Source organism: Vitis riparia, chromosome 5 (assembly GCF_004353265.1).
Source record: "Vitis riparia cultivar Riparia Gloire de Montpellier isolate 1030 chromosome 5, EGFV_Vit.rip_1.0, whole genome shotgun sequence".
Taxonomy (NCBI): Eukaryota; Viridiplantae; Streptophyta; class Magnoliopsida; order Vitales; family Vitaceae; genus Vitis; species Vitis riparia.
In genome coordinates, this window is record NC_048435.1 from 14,703,867 (window position 1) to 14,723,452 (window position 19,586).

Consider the following 19,586-nt stretch of genomic DNA (forward strand, 5'->3'; position numbering starts at 1 on the left):
TTTTACATCCAATTTTTCTGAATGTGGATGTTCTACTGCCATATTACTCACAACTAGCTGATAAAGGAAGTCTTGACATTAGAGGGACAATTTTTAGTGTGGTTAGTGGCTTCTTTTTACCAAAATCCTTTTACAACCAACTTTGCCTTGTATTATATGATACGTTTTTTTGTTTTCTTTTTATTTATTATTTTTTAAAAGAACCTTTCTTGTGTGGACCACTTCCAACATCTTATTTGTTGATAGGGATTGAAACATCTCATTATCCACAACCCACTTTCACTTTTCTCTGGTTTTAGCTTAGTTAGCTTCCTCATCACACTTTGGATCACTATTGTTAGTTCATAATAATGAGCTAGGGATTTTCTAACTCGTGAACCTTTTCTCATGTAATAGGACTATGAGGTTTTACCTCTAATTTCCCATCTCCATATTTTAGAATATCCTCACAAAATATTTCTTCAAGTTCTAACTTTAACCTTTTGTTGTTTGAGACTCAATTTATTTATCGATTTCCAGTATTGGAAAATGAATGATGAAAATAATCATGTTGTAATCACTGAAAATACTGGGCATCAATGAGGTTTGTTCCTGCTTTGAGAACTAAGATGAAATATGCTAGCTTACACTTTTGTATGTGAAAAGTTTACCTCTTTTACAGTCCATGCCTCACTTGGTCTAGAGGCTTTCTTTCTTTTTTTTTTTTTTTTCTTTTCAATATATAAGGAACCATATATATATATATATATATATATATATATATATTGAATAAATGATAAATACAAAGAAGGATGAACTATCCTTCCAAGATATATAAATGCTGATAAAAATGTAGAAATGCAAACTGCTTCACAAAACTTACTACTATCTGCATAGACTACAAGTAGACATAGCATTGTACACACGCTACAAAAGCTCTACTTACTCAAGGAGGAAAAGAGTTTGTAACAAAAGAAATCAAGTGTTTTGCTCCTTGTTCGGATAACAGGTATTCACCTTGATTAGTTGAGTGGGCAACCTAAGAGAAAGAGGATCCCGTTTCGCTAGCAACATCTAGAATTTTGTAGAGCCAACTATCAAACTTCCACGAGTCCTTTTCCTTTTTAGTTACCCAAGGGATAACAATAATAGAATCTCCTTCTATATTAGGTTTGAGAGACACAAAGCTTTTGCTTGCAACATGACCTCTAGTAAAGCAAGTATCTTTACCTTAATAGCAACCTACTCTAGAAGGCTTAAAGTAAGTCCTCAATGCTGTACTCAAATGATTTATGATCACACCTCCTATACCCAATTCTCCAAAATTACCTAGAGAATATTCATCAAAGTCTAACATTATCGAATCTACTAGAGGAGGTAATCAGTCATGCATGGATTTATCGTGTAACTTCTTAGCCTCCACATGGATTTATTTTTTGTATATGCATTCACTAAAACAACAAACTAACTAGTGATAAACAACCTTGGATCTGTTAGCCCCTTTGTCCTAGATGATTTGGCTCCTTCATGCATAGGCAGACACACATGATGACCTTGAGAGTAAGACAAGGCAGGCGATGATGCAAGTGCAGCGTGGCAGCCTAAGTGGTGTGGGAGGAGTAGTACTTGGGAAGGCACAGGTGGTTGCACGTAGCACTTTGTAATGCTGCAGCCAACACAACAATGTGCACAACATGCATAGTGGCAGTGTGGTGTGCACAACAGTGTGCTGCACATGGCATGACAGCTGCAATACCTTGACTATAAATAGTGGCACCAAGGCCTCATGGGGTGACACCTTGGCTCCATGAGTAGCTTATGATTAAGGCAAAGTGAAATGGAGGCTATTGAGGGGTGGCAAGCAGCAGGCCCTGACTCGATCAAGGGTTGAATTTTGGCATGGTGATATTTTTCCTTGGAAGAGGAACCTTCAAGAGGGAGAATCCAAGTGGAAGTGGATATTTATGAAATTTCTTGAATTAATTAAAATTCATTATGCTTCTGAAGCATAGGTGATATCTCCTCCAAAAACTTCCAAAATGGCTTAAAATGCTCTTTTATGTGTGGGGGGGAGTAGGTGACTCAGGGGAGGCAAGGTGACATGGTTGTGGCCACACCTAGGGGCTTCGGTGCAAGGCCACATACGCTAGCAAGGCACAAGGCCAAGCCTTGATAGCATCTACACATAGGCTCCGCGACATGTGGTGGTGTGCAACCTATGGCCATAACGGCACGGGGTGTGATGCAGTCTTCCCTCCGGATGGTGGCACAAGGGCGCAATGCCTTGTGCAATGAGGTTACTTGATGAGCCATGGACACAATGCCATGGTTCGTTGTGGCACCAAGACGAGCTTGGATGAGGCATGAGGATGTAGCAACAACAAGCTGACTCAGATGTGATGTGTAATGCTCGGCACAAGGGTGCAATGCCTTGTGCACAAAGATGGGGAGTCATGGGTGCAATGCCTTGTGCACAAAGATGAGGAATCATGGGTGCAATGCCTTGACACGTTGCTGCACTTAAAATAGGGCTTGGGCATGGCACAGTGCTGTAGCAGCAATAAGATGGAGTGCACAAGAGCATGGTTGTCATGCTCAAACAACAAGAAAGGGCCATGAACCAAGGGAAGGATTGGCACCAAGACATGTTGCAAGGGGTGCAAGCCAAGAAAGGGCTTGGCATGCACACAAGCTGCATGGCAATGCATGCAACATGCTTCCTAAAGATGCTACAACAAACTGATCAGATGTATGGGCCAATTCAAGTGCATGAGTGGTCCGACTCAAGGCACAAGAGTGGGTAGACTTGAGACAAAACAAAGGAGAGACGTCTTGGCATTGGGGGCAAGCCCAAGGAAGGCGTGATGCACCACGAACCAGGGACATGAAGGGCTGGTACATGGATTGATGCAAGCGACAACATGAGGAGTAAATGGATGAAGAATGTGTTGAAGACGTGAAATCTCACATTTGGATTCAAAGTGTAATTGGAATTTGAGTTTGAGTAGGTGTTTGGATTCTTATTGTAATTGTAGTTTGAGTAGGACTAGGATTGCTTGTCCCTAGTCCAAATTAGAGTGGCTGGTACCACAACCTATGAATAAGAGTTTGGGTGAGGTTAGGATTGTTGATTCCAAGTCAAAATAGGAGTGGTTGGTGCCACAACTATAAAAGGAGGGTTGGAGTGCCTTTCGAAGGATCATGAATGTGATAGCATGAGAGAATGTGGGAGTCTTGCTAGCTATGTCAAGTTGGGGATTGAGCCCTATAAATCTCGTGTGATTTTTGTGAATTTCTTGATTACAACCTTGTGTGGGTTTGAGTAGGCTGCCTTTGAGGGCTTTTTAGTGCCACATGGACGCAAAAAACTTGTGGGAAAAGTTCATGCTTGTGATAGTGCATAGCCTCCAACTTGAACTAAAACCCTTCCTTTCAAGAGTATGATCTAAGAAACTTCAATCCACATGATCATAAGCCTTCTCAAACTAATTCACATGAGTGTCATCTTTCATCTACCACTTCATTCATCACTAGGATTGCATCAAGGATTTGTCTACCTTAACAAAAGTACATCAGGACAAATAAATGGTCTTATGTAGAACCCCACAAATGCAATGGGATAACACTTTGGTTGTGATCTTGTAAAGACTAGTAACCAAACTAACGGGTCTAAAATTAGAGACTTTAGATGACTAAGATTTCTTAGGTACAAGTGCAATGAAAGTGATATTTGTGCTATTTTTAATCATCCCACTATTGTAGAATTTCGGACAAACCTTCAACAAGTTGTCCTTAATTGTGCCCTAACTTTCTTGATAAAAGGCTAATGTAAACCCATTTGGACTTAGATCCTTCTCTTTATCCATTAGAAACATTGCACCTTGAATTTCCTTATTTGTAAAAGCATGTTCTAATCACCTAGCACTCTCAAGAATTGGGGTCCAATCCAAACCTTCTACCCTCCAAGGATCCTTATTTGATTGGTTGTGAAGCCTCCTAAAAGAGCTCAAAATCTCCTTTGATATACCCTGTTAGGTATCCAACCACTCCTTCAAACACCAAAGACTTGATAAACTTCTTTTTCCTTCTTCTATTTGAAAGCCTTTTATTGAAAATATAAGTTTTGGTACTTGTTAGCCTAAAATTGTTTAGGTAAGCCAACATTAATTCTCACACCCTTGGCATGGTAAGGAATAGTCCATGCATTCCATAATGCTAGTTTGGTTTGATGCCTATAAATTAACTGGTCTGACTTCCTAGAAATTGTTTTTTGTCTCTTGATGCAGTATTCTTACAATGCATTATTGTAGTAATTGTCCTATTATTAGATTTGAGGAACCTTAATTTCAAAGTTGTCTTATTTTCAACCAAGTCTATTATTTCTTGAAAACATCAATTGCATAAATGACACCCATAATTTTCTAGTAACATCAGTAGTGAACATAATGAAGTGATGAGAGCCACCACAAGAAGGTGCTTGTGTTAGTCCTTGTGCATCAACATGAACTTGTTCCAACTGTTCCGATTTAGAGTCCTTCTAGTCTGCATAAAACTGATCGTTCATTGTTTCTTGACAACATAGTCCACCATGAGATCCATGTTTATGAATTTTAGCCTTGTTGATGCCAAAAACTTCATCTCCTTCTCATTCATGTGCATAAGTGGGCAAGCCATATTCTCATGTCCACCCCCTATTTCATGTAATTGTTAGATCTCAAAGCAAGTAAAAATTGCCTTCTTTCTTCAAATGGGCTTATTACCATGACGCCCCTTTTCTCAATTTCCATGAATCGCATGTGAAGGTTGCGATAAATCTTGACTCAGATAATAAGCCAATGGAGACTAAATTTTCTTGCTAGATTTAGCATGTTATAAATCTCTCAAATTTAGCCTTTTTCTTCTTTATGATTAGGGTGGGTGACTGCTATGTTGGAAACACCAGCATCATTGGGTGCATGCTCTCTAGATCCTAAGGCTACTAGACCTAAACACAAAGGAAGCAATACAAATTAGATCTAGGTGTTAAAATTCATACCTTTGGATTTGGACGTTCCTAAATCCTATTCCAATTTATGTAGGGATCTCAAAAACCTATGGATCTTCCACCTGATGTGCTTTGTCTTTGAGCACATGTGTAGAGTGGCTACACACTTGAGAGGGAGAGAGATGGAGGCTAGGGCTCTCTCTCTCTAGAAGGATGGAATGAATTAGCTAATCCTAAACTCTAAGGGGGTTTATATAGCCTCTCTCAGTCTCTTGTGGCCTTAAGTGACTTTGGCCCAACTTATGCTTGGATCACTTAATCTTAGCCAATTGGGTCTTAATTAATTAATTAATTAACCCAATCCAGAAAAACCTCAAATTCTCCTAATTGGACTTTGAACCTAATCCAAATAAAACTCAACTTTCATTGCTCAAAGAACTCCTAAAACTACATAAAAGGGAATAAGATCTGACTGTAACATAAGCTGAAATACCACACAAATTGATTGATCTAGCACTGGTTGCTGCTAATGTGGTCATTGTAGCAGCTGATATGGCTGTTGATGTGGCAATTGATGCTGCTGACATGGCAACTAAGGCTTGCTTCTCAAAGGCCGCCTCCTCATTGTTTTTTTTTTCTTTTGCTCCATTAATTGTTGATGGATTTTTATTTTTATTTCTTTTCGTGATATACATTGAATTGGTTTTGAGTTCTTTGCATGGATTTTCAGGTTTTTCATTAACTTGAATGTCATAATTCATGGATGTTCTGCAAGCTTAATGGGTGTTAAAACTTTCTTTTGATCCACATTTTTTTCAGGTTGCATTGTAAATTTCTGTAATATTTGATGTACTGTTTCTTCATAGGGCTCTTGGAATTGAGTTTGATGACTTGAACTCAAAGTCCCGTGAAGCTGAGAAGGAGGTGAATATGCTGCAGATGAAAGTAGAAGAAGTTAACAATAACCTTTCCAAACTTAACAAGGATATGGACTGTAAGAATCTTGTTTCATTGCTCTACTCATGGTATTTGTCTAGATTATAGTTTGTCTTCTTGTTTAAAAATACTCTGATTCTGCTTCTACTGCCAGTGTTTTATTGAGGAATCTGAAGAAATGCAATATTTAGTTAGTAACACAAAATTAGTATAGGTATTCCCTTTTTGTTATCCTTGATTAGTTTAAATGTTTTTGCCTCCTTTATATTACAAGTAAAATCTCTGATCAAAAAAATATTACAAGTAAAATCATGCCCTCGCTAATTTTAAATAAAACCGTGATCTTAACAAGGATTTTATTCTGATTTTACATTGATAAATAGTATTTTGTCTGTAGTATTAATTTTATCGTTATTTTGGTTGATTATGCATTTCTGTGCAACGTTAATTTATCAATGAAAATATTGAGCATAATTTTATTAGGAACGTATTTTAATGGTAAAACTATTATAGAACTTGTCTTCTTACAGGCAGAAAACATAATGGAAAATTAATTTCAGAATCAAGCATTAGCATATATGATTTTAATCTAATTAGAAGTGGTAATCCATGTTATAATTTAATATTGAGCTCTAAATAATAACAATTACCCTTGGACTTTGAATCTAATGATCAATATATGGATAGAGATAGTTAAGCCGATAACTGACTATGGACACAAACTCAGTGTCAATCCGAATGTGATACAAGATTCATGCATCATGGAAATCGATAATTTCTTGAAACACCTTGGATCTAGCATCGAATCAAAACTGATATTGAACTTGATAAAGTTCCTATAGTATCAAATTTCGATAAAGCTTTAAACTTGAAACAATGAATGCAAAGTTTTGAGGACAAACTAATAGAGCAATCAATAAAAAGCCTGGGGAATCGAATACCTGAACTCGAGGACATGATTTTCATAGCAAAATTTTATTGGAAATCCAGGTACACCAAGAAATGGGTATCTCATGCATAACAACCCTAATGTTCATATGTACATATTGATACAATAACTTAGTAAGAACGGAGCTGCAAGCCACAAATATGCAAACACTCGAAACCGAAAAGATATACAACCTAAGTGGAGAAATATACTGAAACTAATGATGAATTGCAATAGTGGGAGGCTTTAGATCTTGATGAACAATTTCATTCTCCTTCTCTCTCCAAACTGGTAGAGTTTCCCCACTTTTACATCAAAACCTACCCTCCTCAAATGCATAGGTCTCCCTGTGTAAGAATGGATCTCCAACACCTTATCACTTCCATAAAAAACTCCTCAAATTGCTGCTCAGTCCTTGCTTCCATCACAAGTAGAGCTGAAGAGGTGTTCTTAGAGCATGACGCATGGCTAAAAGTGGATCTTGATATCTGAAAAGCCAAAAATATGAATTGTTCAAGCGAAACTGAAATGTCGGTGCCACCTTATGAGGTATTGAAGTCATATCAGAATTTGCTGCAAAATGGCAAGAAAATTAGGTATCGGAATTTCAATACAAGCCTACAATATACCGAAGATATGGTATCAAAATTTTGATACCAAGGAAGCCAGTATCAAAATTTTGATACCTCTCCTAAAATGCACCTAAATGACTCGCTTTATTTTTTTTGCTTTAAAAACCGTTATGATATGTTTATTGGACTCTAAAACTAACTAAAATATGATAAACAACCTGAAAAAAAAAAAAAAAACACTAATAGCCCAAGGATCCAATGCAAAATGGAAAATGTGCATGAATAAGTGTGCATTGTGCTATTGAGGACAAAATAAGGCGTCTACAAAGATGAGTCAAGAAATATGCCAAAACCAATACTATAGTGCCTAAACCAATTATCTTGGCTTGAAAAATAGTCACAATTGTTTGAGTGTCCATGCCTTGGGTGAAATTTTCAATTCTTGTTTAAATTTAGGTTGGTTTCTTATTCATTAGGCCTCTAGAAATCAACATCTATTGGAAACACCAAATCAAGCACACACACGCACACACACAAGATGTGTATGTGTATATATACCGAAAATTTTGAAAGGGAAAGATTTTTTTCTTGCTTTTCTTTTTTGAATTGAAAATTGAAACTGATTACATCAAATAAATAGACTTAACAAGAGTTGAGAATTGCCATAATTCTCTCAACTACATTAGCGAACAAAACAGAACAACTAACTCTTAAAAATACGGAAACAAGCAAACTTCCCTATCTTAAACAATTCAAATTTAAAATTCAAATTTTATTAAAAAAAAAAAAAAAAAAAAACTAGAAAAAATCCTATCTTTCAGCTCTTGCTAACTCCTAACATTTCAACACTCCCCCTCAAGTTGGTGCATGGATGTCTATCATGCTCAACTTGCTTGTTAGAAATTCAAAGTTCGGCCTGATGAATCCTTTTGTAAGGATATCAACTATTGTTGAGTATTTGGAACTAATGGCATGCATATAACACCAGTTTCCAATTTCTCCTTGATAAAGTGTCTATCAATCTCCATGTGGTTAGCCCTATCATGTTGAATTGGGTTATGTGCAATGCTGAATTCTGCTTTATTATCACAATATAACTTCATTGCTCCTTGACTTGGCTGCCTTAACTCTTCTAGGACATGCTTTAGCCACAACTTCTCACAAATTCCATGTGACAGCTCTGAATTCTACCTTAGTACTACTTCTAGCCATTACGCTTTGTTTCTTACTCCTCCATGTAACCAAATTATCTCAAACAAATGTGCAGTAACCCGAGGTGGACCTCCTATCAGTAACTGAACTAGCCTAGTCAGCATTAGTATAGGTTTCAACACCATGTTGTTTATTCTTTCGGCAAAATAGTTCCTTTCCTGGTGTGCTCTTAAGGTATCTCAAGATTCAATAGACGACTTCAAGGTTCTGTTCATATGGAGAGTGCATGAATTGACTCACTACACTCACTGCAAAAGCTATATCTAGCCGAGTAGATTAAATTACCAACTAACCTCTGGTATCTTGCTGTATCAACTGGAACTTTTTTGTCACTATCTCCAAGCCTCAGGTTTGGTTCCATAGGTGTCTTTGATGGTTTGGAATCACTCGTACCAATTTCTTTTAAGAGATCAAGGATATACTTCCTTTGTGAAACCACAATCCCTCTTTTTGATCTTGCAATCTCTATGTGTAAGAAGTACTTTAAGGAACCTAGATCCTTAATTTTGAACTTAGTAGCGAAGCTCCTTTTCAACTTATCCATCTCTGTTAAATCATCTTTCAGTGAGAATGATATCATCCATATAAACAATTAAGACTACAATTTTACCTCCTGATGAAAACTTTACAAATAAGGTGTGATCTGTATGTCCTTGTGTAGTCTTGCTTCTTAACTGATTGAGTAAATTTATCAAACCAGGCCCTTGGTGATTGTTTAAGGCTGTATAAAGACTTTCTTAGTTTGCACACCTTTGAACTGTAGTTTCGATCAAATCCTAGAGGAGAGTCCATGTACACCTTTTCTTCCAAATCTCTGTTTAGGTATTCATTCTTAACGTCCAATTGTTAAGAGTGTCCAATCTAAGATTATTGCAATTGATAGGAGTGATCGTATTATATTCAACTTGGCAACTGGTGCAAAAGTCTTAGAGTAACCACACCATAGGTTTGGGTAAACCTTTTTACCACTAGTCAAGCTTTGTATCTTTCCAAGGTGCCATCTGCATTGTCCTTGATTGTAAAAACCCATTTGCAGCCAACTGTTTTCTTCCTTTTGGGCAGATCAACTACTTCCCAAGTCTCATTCCTTTCAAGAGCCCTCATTTCTTCAAGAATAGCTTCCTTCCATTCCGGCACTCTTAGAGCATCCTGCACATTTTTTGGAATTTCTACACAAGAGAGTTGGGTGGTAAAGGCATAAAATGAGGGGGACAACATTCATAAGATATGAAGTAAGACATCGGATGCTTTGTGCAAGTTTTGACACCTTTACGACAAGCAATAGGAACATTTAAATTTTTTATTGACTCAAACTAGGACTTAGAAGGGCTTGACACCAAAGAAAGTTTGCCTCATGACTCATCTAAGGAACTAGTAGAGCTTTGATTTGTGCATGGGTTGGACTCATGGAGTTATTGCAAAGTTGAATCTTCTTTTCTGTGAAGATGTCTCTTCCTTATATACACATGAAGCTCATGTTCTGTTTTACTTGTTTTTTCTCTCATCTTCGTTTTTTCATGCTTATGTAACGGCATTGAAGGATTGGTTCCATTAATTTCATCTCCTAAACTATTCGAGTCTTGATTTGTGGCTGTAGTGTTTGGGTCCTGATTTGTGGCTGAAGTGTCTCGGCTCAGGTGCTGATCTGTGGCTGTAGTGTCTTGGTTTAGGTGTTGATCTATGGCTGTAGTGTATCAATTTTCTAGAGCTGAAGGAATAGGGTGATCAAGGGTAAATTCAACTGAAATTGGTGGTTTTGGCTCTATTTGGAAAGCATCCCCAATGCAAGAATCTTCATTCTCACTCCCCCCTTGTAGATGATTATTATCAAAAGATGAGGTTGTCTAAAAGAAAGTCACATCCATAGACAAACAATTTTCTTGAAACAGGGTCAAAACACTTATATCCTTTTTGTGTGGTGAATAGTCAACAAAGACACATTTCCTGACTTTAGGATCAAGTTTCCCACAATTGTGGCTATGAATATGGACAAATGCAGTGCATCTAAAATTTTTGAGTGAAATATTAGTGACAAGACGTGATGTAGGAAAACAATTTTTTGAAAACATCCAGGGGTTTTTTGAAAATGCAAAACTCTTGTTGGCATTCCCATATATATATATATATATATATATATATATATATAAAACCTCTTGTTGGCATCCGATTAATAAAAAATGCAGCTGTAAGAACGACTTCACCCCATAAATATTTAGGTGTCTTAGTTGAAAAAAGCATGGCTCTATCAATTTCAAGAAGATGTCGATTTTTTCTTTCAGCTACTCCATTTTGTTGTAGAGTGTCATTGCAAGAACTTTGAAGGACAATTCCTTTTTTCTTCAAAAAATTTCCCTAATATTTTATTAAAGTATTCCTTTCCATTGTCACTTCTAAACACTTGAATATTTTCTTAGAATTGTATTTGTATCATATTGAATGTTTTTTTTGAAAACTTGTTTTGCATTGGATTTTTCTCTTAACAAAAACACCCATGTTATCCTTGTGTGATCATCAATGAATGTAATGAATCGTTTTTTTCTTGAAAAAGTAGTAATCATATATGGGCCCCAAACATCGCTATGAATTATAGAAAAAGTTTTAGAGGGTTTATATGGTTGTAGAGGAAATGGAGAACGGTGGTGTTTTTCCAATTCACAAATTTCACATTAAAATGAAGATGGCTTTTTATTTTGGAATAGATTCAGAAACAAGTACTTTAGATACTGAAAGTTTGGATGTCCTAGCCTAAAATGTCATGACATAATCTTATTCTTATGAGCAACAAAAAGAGATTTGAAACAAGTGCTATGAGTTTGTCCCTTCGATTCAAATCCATCTTCAAAGAAATAGAGTCCACTTTTCTTAGTATTGCCAATTGTCTTCCCCGAGTCCAAGTCCTGAAACTGTTGGAAAACCGAAACTGATATGGAAAGAAATAACTTTGTAAAGATGTAAATTATTTATTAGTTGTCAATCTTTGTATTTTTAGGAAAGTAATTGTTAGGAGTTATTCTTTTCTCTTAATCAGTGATTTAGTTTCCTAATTTGAAGGATTTGTATATGCTGTAAACTCTATAAAAGAATAATCTCAATGAAAGAAAATTATTCTCGTGAAACCCTATTCTTCAACTTGGTATTAGAGCTAGCAATTTGCTTGCCGAAATCCTCCTTCTTCCTTTCTTTCAATCCCTGTTTTTTGAAACCATGTCGGATATTTCAAACGAGTCCACTACTGTTCCTCAACCTTCTCTGAACAATCCCATCATCACCGATTCTTCAAAAATCAGTCCTACCACCTCGAAATCTCACTCTATCCAAATCACCACGATTCGCTTGAATGGTGACAACTTTTTGAGATGGTCTCAATCAGTTCGGATGTACATCAGAGGATGTGGAAAGATGGGCTACTTGATGGGTGAAAAGAAGGCTCCTGCAGTGGATGATCCGAACTATGCTATATGGGATGCTGAGAATTCCATGGTGATGACATAGCTTGTGAATTCTATGGAAGAAGACATTAGCTCTAATTACATGTGCTATCTAACAACACAAGAGCTTTGGGAGAATGTAAATCAGATGTATTCTGATTTAGGGAATCAATCACAGATCTTTGAATTAACCCTCAAACTTGGTGAGATACGACAAGAGGAGGACAACGTCACAAAGTACTTCAACTCCTTGAAGCGGATCTGGCAAGACCTTGACCTCTTCAACACCTATGAGTGGAAATCTGTCGAGGATGGACTTCATCATAAGAAGACCATGGAAGACAATCGGATCTTCAAGTTTTTGGCTGGCCTTAATGTTGAGTTTGATAAGGTAAGGGGGAGAATCATTGGAAGACAACCCATGCCTTCAATTGGTGAAGTTTTTTCAAAAGTTAGAAGAGAAGAGAGTCGGAGGAATGTGATGCTGGGCAAGAAGGGACCCAGAGTTGCTATTGAAGGTTCAACCGTTACCACGGGTGGAGGCTATAATAAAGCTGCTACGTTTCAGCACAAATCAGATGAAAGACCACGGGTTTGGTGTGATTTTTGCAACAAACCTCGCCATACTCGTGAGAATTGTTGGAAAATCCATGGGAAACCTGCAAATTGGAAAGGAAAAACAGGTGACAAACCAGGCCAAGCCATTATTCCTACTACTAATGAGGCTGAGACCAGCCCCTTCACCACTGAGCAAATGGAGCATCTTCTTGCACTGCTGAAATCCAACTTGACATCTGATACTTCTAGTGTTTCTTTGGCACACACAGGTAATGAATTATATGCTCTATCTTGTCGTTTTAAATCTACTCCATGGATAATCGATTCTGGAGCATCCGACCACATGACCAATTCCTCAAACATGTTTGAATCCTATTCACCATGTCCTGGAAATAGCTGATGGTAATTTCTCACCTATTGCAGGAAAAGGTCTAATAAAAATCTCTGAGGGAATAGATCTTAAATCTGTTCTCCATGTTCCTAAACTTACTTGTAATCTCTTGTTTGTTAGCAAATTATCTAGAGATTCTAATTATTGTGTTATCTTCTATGAATCCCATCGTATTTTTCAGGACCAGAGCTCGGGGAAGACGATTGGCAGTGCTAGGATGATCAATGGTCTCTATTATTTCGAGGATAATTTACCTAGTAATAAAATTGCTCAAGGACTAAGTAGTATTATTTCTCTTTTTGTTCATGATCAAATAACGATTTGGCATTGCAAATTAGGCCATCCTAGATTCTCTTATTTAAAACATTTATTTTCAGTGTTATTTCAAAAGGTTGATCCTTTATCATTTCAATGTGAAAGTTGTTTATTGGCAAAGAGCCAACGAAAAACTTACATTCCAAAACCCTACTATGCATCAAAACCATTTTATCTTTTTTACAGTGATGTTTGGGGACCTTCAAAAGTAACCACAATTTCAGGAAAAAAAATGGTTTGTGACCTTTATAGACGACCATACACGTCTTTGCTGGGTATATTTAATGAGGGAAAAATCTGAAGTCGAAAGGATTTTTAAAGAATTTTACAGAATGATTGAAAACCAATTTCAAACAAAAATCAATATTTTGAGATCTGATAATGGGATTGAGTACTTTAATAAAGTTTTGGAAACTTTTTCAAACGAGAAAGGAATTTTACATCAATCCTCGTGTTCTGATACCCCTAAACAGAATGGAATAGCTGAACGTAAAAATAAACACTTGTTAGAAGTAGCACGGACTATGATGTTTTACATGAATATTCCAAAATATTTATGGGGGGATGCCATACTAACTGCTTCATATCTAATCAACAGGATGCCTACAAAAATTTTGCAGTATACCACTCCTTTGGAGTGCTTGAAAAAGGTATTTCCAGATCGAATTAATTCTGAATTACCCTTGAAAATATTTGGTTGCACTGCATATGTACACATTCCAAAAAAGTCAAGATCTAAGTTAGACCCAAGAGTAGAAAAATGTGTTTTTGTAGGATATACTCCTAATAAAAAGGGTTACAAATGTTTTAATCCCCTTACAAAACGTTTTTACACAACTATGGATGTTTCCTTTATGGAAAATGTCCCATATTTTACCAAATATTTACTTCAAGGATAGAAATTAGTGGAACCAAATTTTTGGGAAATTGTTGAACCTTTGCCTAGTGTAATTCTTGATATCTCTCTTGAAAAAGAAAATAAAGAAATTAAGCCTACTAAATCCGAATTTGAAATTGGTCTGTCAGAAGAAGAAATACTACGAATGAAAAAAAATAAAAACAATCTTGAGTATGTGGTTTATTCAAGGAAAAAAGTCTTTGGAATAAGTAAAGACCAGTCGATCATCCCAGCGCATGGTCAACCGAAAGCCCTGGGCAATGGCTCTCTAAATGTCTCAGGTAACCCCCCTTCTATTTCTACTCATATACATGCTTCTTCTTCTTCTGTTACTGATTTAAGTTTACCATCACACTTTGGTCCAAGTCCCTAAATATCTGCACCTGAACCCGATTTAGGATTAGCCCCAATTGTTCCTGCACAGGACCTTGACCTTGATCTCCCTATTGCTCTTAGAAAGGGAACTCGAGCCTACACTAAACATCCAATAGGACCTCAGACGCTATCAACTCTCCTAAAACCAATTGCTGTTAGGAAAGACGCATACCCTAACCTTATAGTGCATTCACCCAAGTGCCCACGACGAACACAAGGGGAGTTGATGGACGCGGCCAACCCTCCGATCTGCCAACAATCTCCCCCCCAGCGACACCCCTGGGGTTCGAACCTGTGACCTCGGCTGTGATACCACTTGTAGGACCTCAGGTGTTACCAACTCTCCTAAAAGCAATTGCTATTAGGAAAGGCGCATACCCTAGCCTTATAATGCATTCACCCAAGCACCCACGACGAACACAAGGAGAGTTGATGGACGCGGCCAACCCTCCGATCTGCCAACACATCCCATTGCCAAATATATCTCCTATAGTAACCTTTCTGACAACTATAGACCATGCACTACAAATATTTCAAAACTTGTGGTACCTAGAAATATTCAAGAAGCACTAGATGAACCGAGTTGGAAATTGGCAGTGTTTGAGAAAATGAATACCTTAAAAAAGAATGGCACTTGGGAGGTTTTAGATTTACCAAGGGAAAAAAAAGTTGTAGCATGCAAATGAGTGTTTACAATAAAGAGTAAAGCAGATGGAAGTGTTGAGAGATACAAAGCCAAACTTGTGGCAAAGGGTTTTACTCAAACCTATGGGATAGACTACCAAGAGACTTTCGCCCCCGTAGCTAAAATAAACTTGATTAGAGTTTTGTTTTCCTTTGCAGTAAATTCCAATTGGCCCTTACACCGATTGGATGTTAAAAATACCTTTCTTAATGGAGACCTAGAGGAGGAAGTGTTCATGAGTCCTCCACCAGGTTTTGAAGAAAGTTTTGGAGTAGGGAAAGTGTGCAAATTGAAGAAGTCCTTATACAGACTTAAGCAGTCACCTAGAGCTTGGTTTGAGATCTTTGACAAAGTAATAAAGCATTATGGATATACTCAAAGTCAAGCTGATCACACGATGTTTTACAAACATTCAAATGAAGGTAAAGTAGCCATCTTAATTGTGTATGTTGACGATATTGTGTTAACTGGGGATGATTGCAATGAACTAGAGAAGCTGAAGGGGAAACTTGCTGAGGAATTTGAGATTAAGGACCTAGGGGCATTAAAATACTTTCTTGGGATGGAGTTTGCTAGGTCCAAAGAAGGTATCTTTGTAAATCAATGGAAGTATGTTCTTGATCGTCATTGATTATACAAGTATGTTAGGATGTAAGCCTGTTGAAACACCTATAGAGCTGAATGTAAAACTGCAACCTACAAAAGCTAAGAATGTGAAGGACCGGGATCGTTATTAGAGACTTGTTGGGAGATTGATTTACCTATCCCATACGCGCCCTGACATAGCATTCTCAGTGAGTATGGTTAGTCAATTTATGCATGCGCTTGGACCAAAGCATTTTGAAGTTGTTTACAGGATTCTAAGGTATCTAAAGGGGACACCAGGTAGAGGTCTTCTGTTCAAGTCACGAGGACACCTACAAATTGAAACTTACACCGATGCAGACTGGGCTGGAAGCATAGTGGATCGAAGGTCCACCTCTGGGTACTGTTCATTTGTAGGTGGCAACTTAGTTACGTGGCGAAGTAAAAAACAGAACGTGGTTGCTAGAAGTAGTGCTGAGGCTGAGTTTAGAGCTGTAGCTCATGGTATTTGTGAGATTATGTGGATAAGAAGATTACTGGAAGAGTTAAAGATGACAAGTTCATCTCCTATGAAGTTGTATTGTGACAACAAGGCAACAATTTCAGTAGCTCACAATCCGGTTCTCCATGACCGCACCAAACATGTGGAAGTGGACAAGCATTTCATTAAAGAGAAGATAGACAACGGATTGGTCTGTATGACCTATATCCCTACTGAGGAATAAGTGGCTGATGTCTTCACCAAAGGACTACACAAGAGGCAATTCGATTTTCTAGTTGGCAAGCTGTCTATGGAAGATATCTTTAAACCAGCTTGAGGGGGAGTGTTGGAAAACCGAAACTGATATGGAAAGAAATAACTTTGTAAAGTTGTAAATTATTTATTAGTTGTCAATCTTTGTATTTTTAGAAAGTAATTATTATGAGTTATTTATTAGTTCTCAATCTTTGTATTTTTAGGAAAGTAATTGTTAGGAGTTATTCTTTCCTTTTAATCAGTGATTTAGTTTCCTAATTTGAAGGATTTGTATATGCTGTAAACTCTATAAAAGAATAATCTCAATGAAAGAAAATTATTCCCGTGAAACCCTATTCTTCAACTGAAACACATAAGAAGAATGGAAAAAATGAGCCTAACATTTTAGATCATGAGTTATTTTACTAATGGACAAAGGATTACATAACAAGTTAGGAACATAAAAGACATTATGCAGAGTAATGGAAGGAGAAATGACAACTAAGCCTTTCCTAGCTATGGCCGAGAGAGATCCATCTACTATTTTTATTTTTGGTTCCCTACGTAAGGTCTACACGCGGAAAATATTTTAGAAGATCCGATTATATGGTCAGTTGCTCCTGAGTCTATAATCCATGGACAATTAGAATTGGGTTTGACACTATAGAGGGAAATGGTAAGGTAGTTACTTTTCTGGGCTAAAGAACATGAGGAAGAGGGATTTACAGTGGGATTCAAGGATTGGAGCAATTTACACAGGTTGCCTATTTGCTGCTTTGTGAATGGAAGCTTATCTGAAAAAACTTGGTTGATCTTCATTTGAGACTTGGAACACACGACCATCTCTCCCATTCTTCTTTTTCCAATTCGGAGGCTTCCCATGTAGCTTCCAGCATGTCTCACGTGTATGCCATGGCTTCTTACAATGATCACACTATGGTTTTTTTCTCGCTTGAAGTTTCTCTTATTTACATCCACCTCGTCCTCTTGTTATGAGATCTAAACTCTCAATTTCAAGGTTGGTCTTTGGTTTGTGCCTTTGTAGCATGACTCTTCGGCGAGACTCTTCTCTCCTGATCTCTCAGAATACTTCTCAAAGACTTGGGAGAGGTTTTTGTCCTAGAATTTGGCCCCGCACTTCATCTAATTCTCTGTTAAGACCTGCTAGAAATAGATACACCTTGTCATCTTCCTTCCTCGTCATGTATCACATACTATTAGTGGGAGAATCCTATTACTGTTTATACATTGATCCAACTCTTGCCACAAAGTTACCATCTCATTATAGTACATAGTAACTTCTCTATCTCCTTGTCTGGACTGCTATAGCTTAGTCTTCAATTCAAATATTTGAAATGAATTCTCCAGATCCCAATAAGTGTCACGAACAACATCCCACACTTTTTTTGTTGTTGGAATGAACAAAAACGACTTTCCAATACCCAACTCCATCAAGTTGATGAGCATGCTATCACCATGGAGTTTTAAGATCTCCAATTCTTCAGGTGTGGATCGTTGTTTTATGCTGTTTTCACCTCACCAGTCAAGTGACCAAGCTTCCCCTTTTCGTCAATTACAAGCTTCACCATTTGTGACAGAAAAATGTTCTGCTTCATTAGATAATGTAGTAGAGTCATTTTGAATGCTCTTTATTGCCTCACCTATAGTCACCGAGCCTTTGCTAGCTTAGGCCATGGCAGTTTTCACCATCAAGAACTTTGATTACACCAAAGCTCTAATACCATGAAAATTTTGAAAAAGAAAGATTTTTTTTTTTTTTTGAAATTGAAATTGAAAATTGAAACTAATTACATCAAATAAATAGACTTAGCAAGAGTTGAGATCTTCCATAAATCTCTCAAATACATTAGCTAACAAAACAGAACAATTAACTCCTAAAAATATGGAAACAAACTTCCCTATCTTAAATAATTCAAATTTAAAATTCGAATTTTATTAAACAGAAAAAAAACTAGAAAAAATCCTAACTTTCAGCTCCAACTAACTCCTAACATTTCGACATATACACATATAGTACATATACACATATACACACACCCCTATATATATATATATATACGTTCGATCGAAAAATCAATCTAAGCCATAGTCTCTATTTATCTAGATCCTACTCATAATGGAATAAAAAAAAGCTTTAAAAACTTTTATAGGGTGTTTCTAGGAATTATACCTTTGGATTTGGATGTTCTCAAATCCTTTTTTCAATTGTACATGATGCTCTCAAAGACCTCGCAGTCTTCCATTTGATGTCTCTCTCTTGGATCTTACCAATGGAGAAGTGTGAGTTTTTTTGTAGAGGAAATGGTGGCTAGGGTTTCTCTCCAATAGGGGAAGAAAATCCATTAGTCTAACCCTAAACCTTAAAAAGGGTTTATATTTGCTTGTAATTGGGCTTAAGTGACTATGACTCATCCCATGGCCCGAGTCACTTAATCTAGCCCAATGGGTCTTATATAATTAATTAGCCCAAAGAGTTCTAATTATTTAAATAGCGCAAAAAGAAAATCCATAAGCTATTTAACTATAAGTCCCTGTGCAACCTTATGCTTATACAAAAATACCCTTATGTACGCTGATACTTAAGTACTAAAACTCTCTCAAAATGAATGTCACCAAAGAGTGTATGCTTGAGCGTGGACTACTATGACTCAGAGGAAAATGATGGCTCCCTCAAAATCATATTTTGAAGTTGGTTCAACATTTTACTAAAGAGAGTTAATTACACTCTTGTATCTTATGATATTGGATTAAGATACAAAACTCAGGTTTGTCACCTACTATCCATTGCTTGCAAGTTCCTCATGAATTGATGTTCGTAATCTAACAAGGCAGTAACTATTAAACTTTCAAAATTACTTCTTAATCCTTGAGTCTTAGGTCCTCTTATATCATGATCAATTGACATCCTCTTGTCCACAAAGGACATATGTCAAATTAGGCTGCATGATCATGAATCCTTAGGATCACTCAAGGAGACATATTG

At 37.0% G+C, this 19,586-nt stretch overlaps 1 protein-coding gene across 1 annotated transcript in view; it reads left to right on the plus strand.

Annotated features, from left to right (window-relative positions):
- Nucleotides 1-19,586, plus strand: part of LOC117914286 (DNA repair protein RAD50) — a 97,110-nt gene that overhangs the window by 57,280 nt on the left and 20,244 nt on the right. Inside the window, exon 13 of the mRNA XM_034829548.1 lies at nt 5,830-5,957. Coding sequence (XP_034685439.1) covers nt 5,830-5,957 — 128 coding nt within the window. The remainder of the gene's footprint in view (nt 1-5,829; nt 5,958-19,586) is intronic.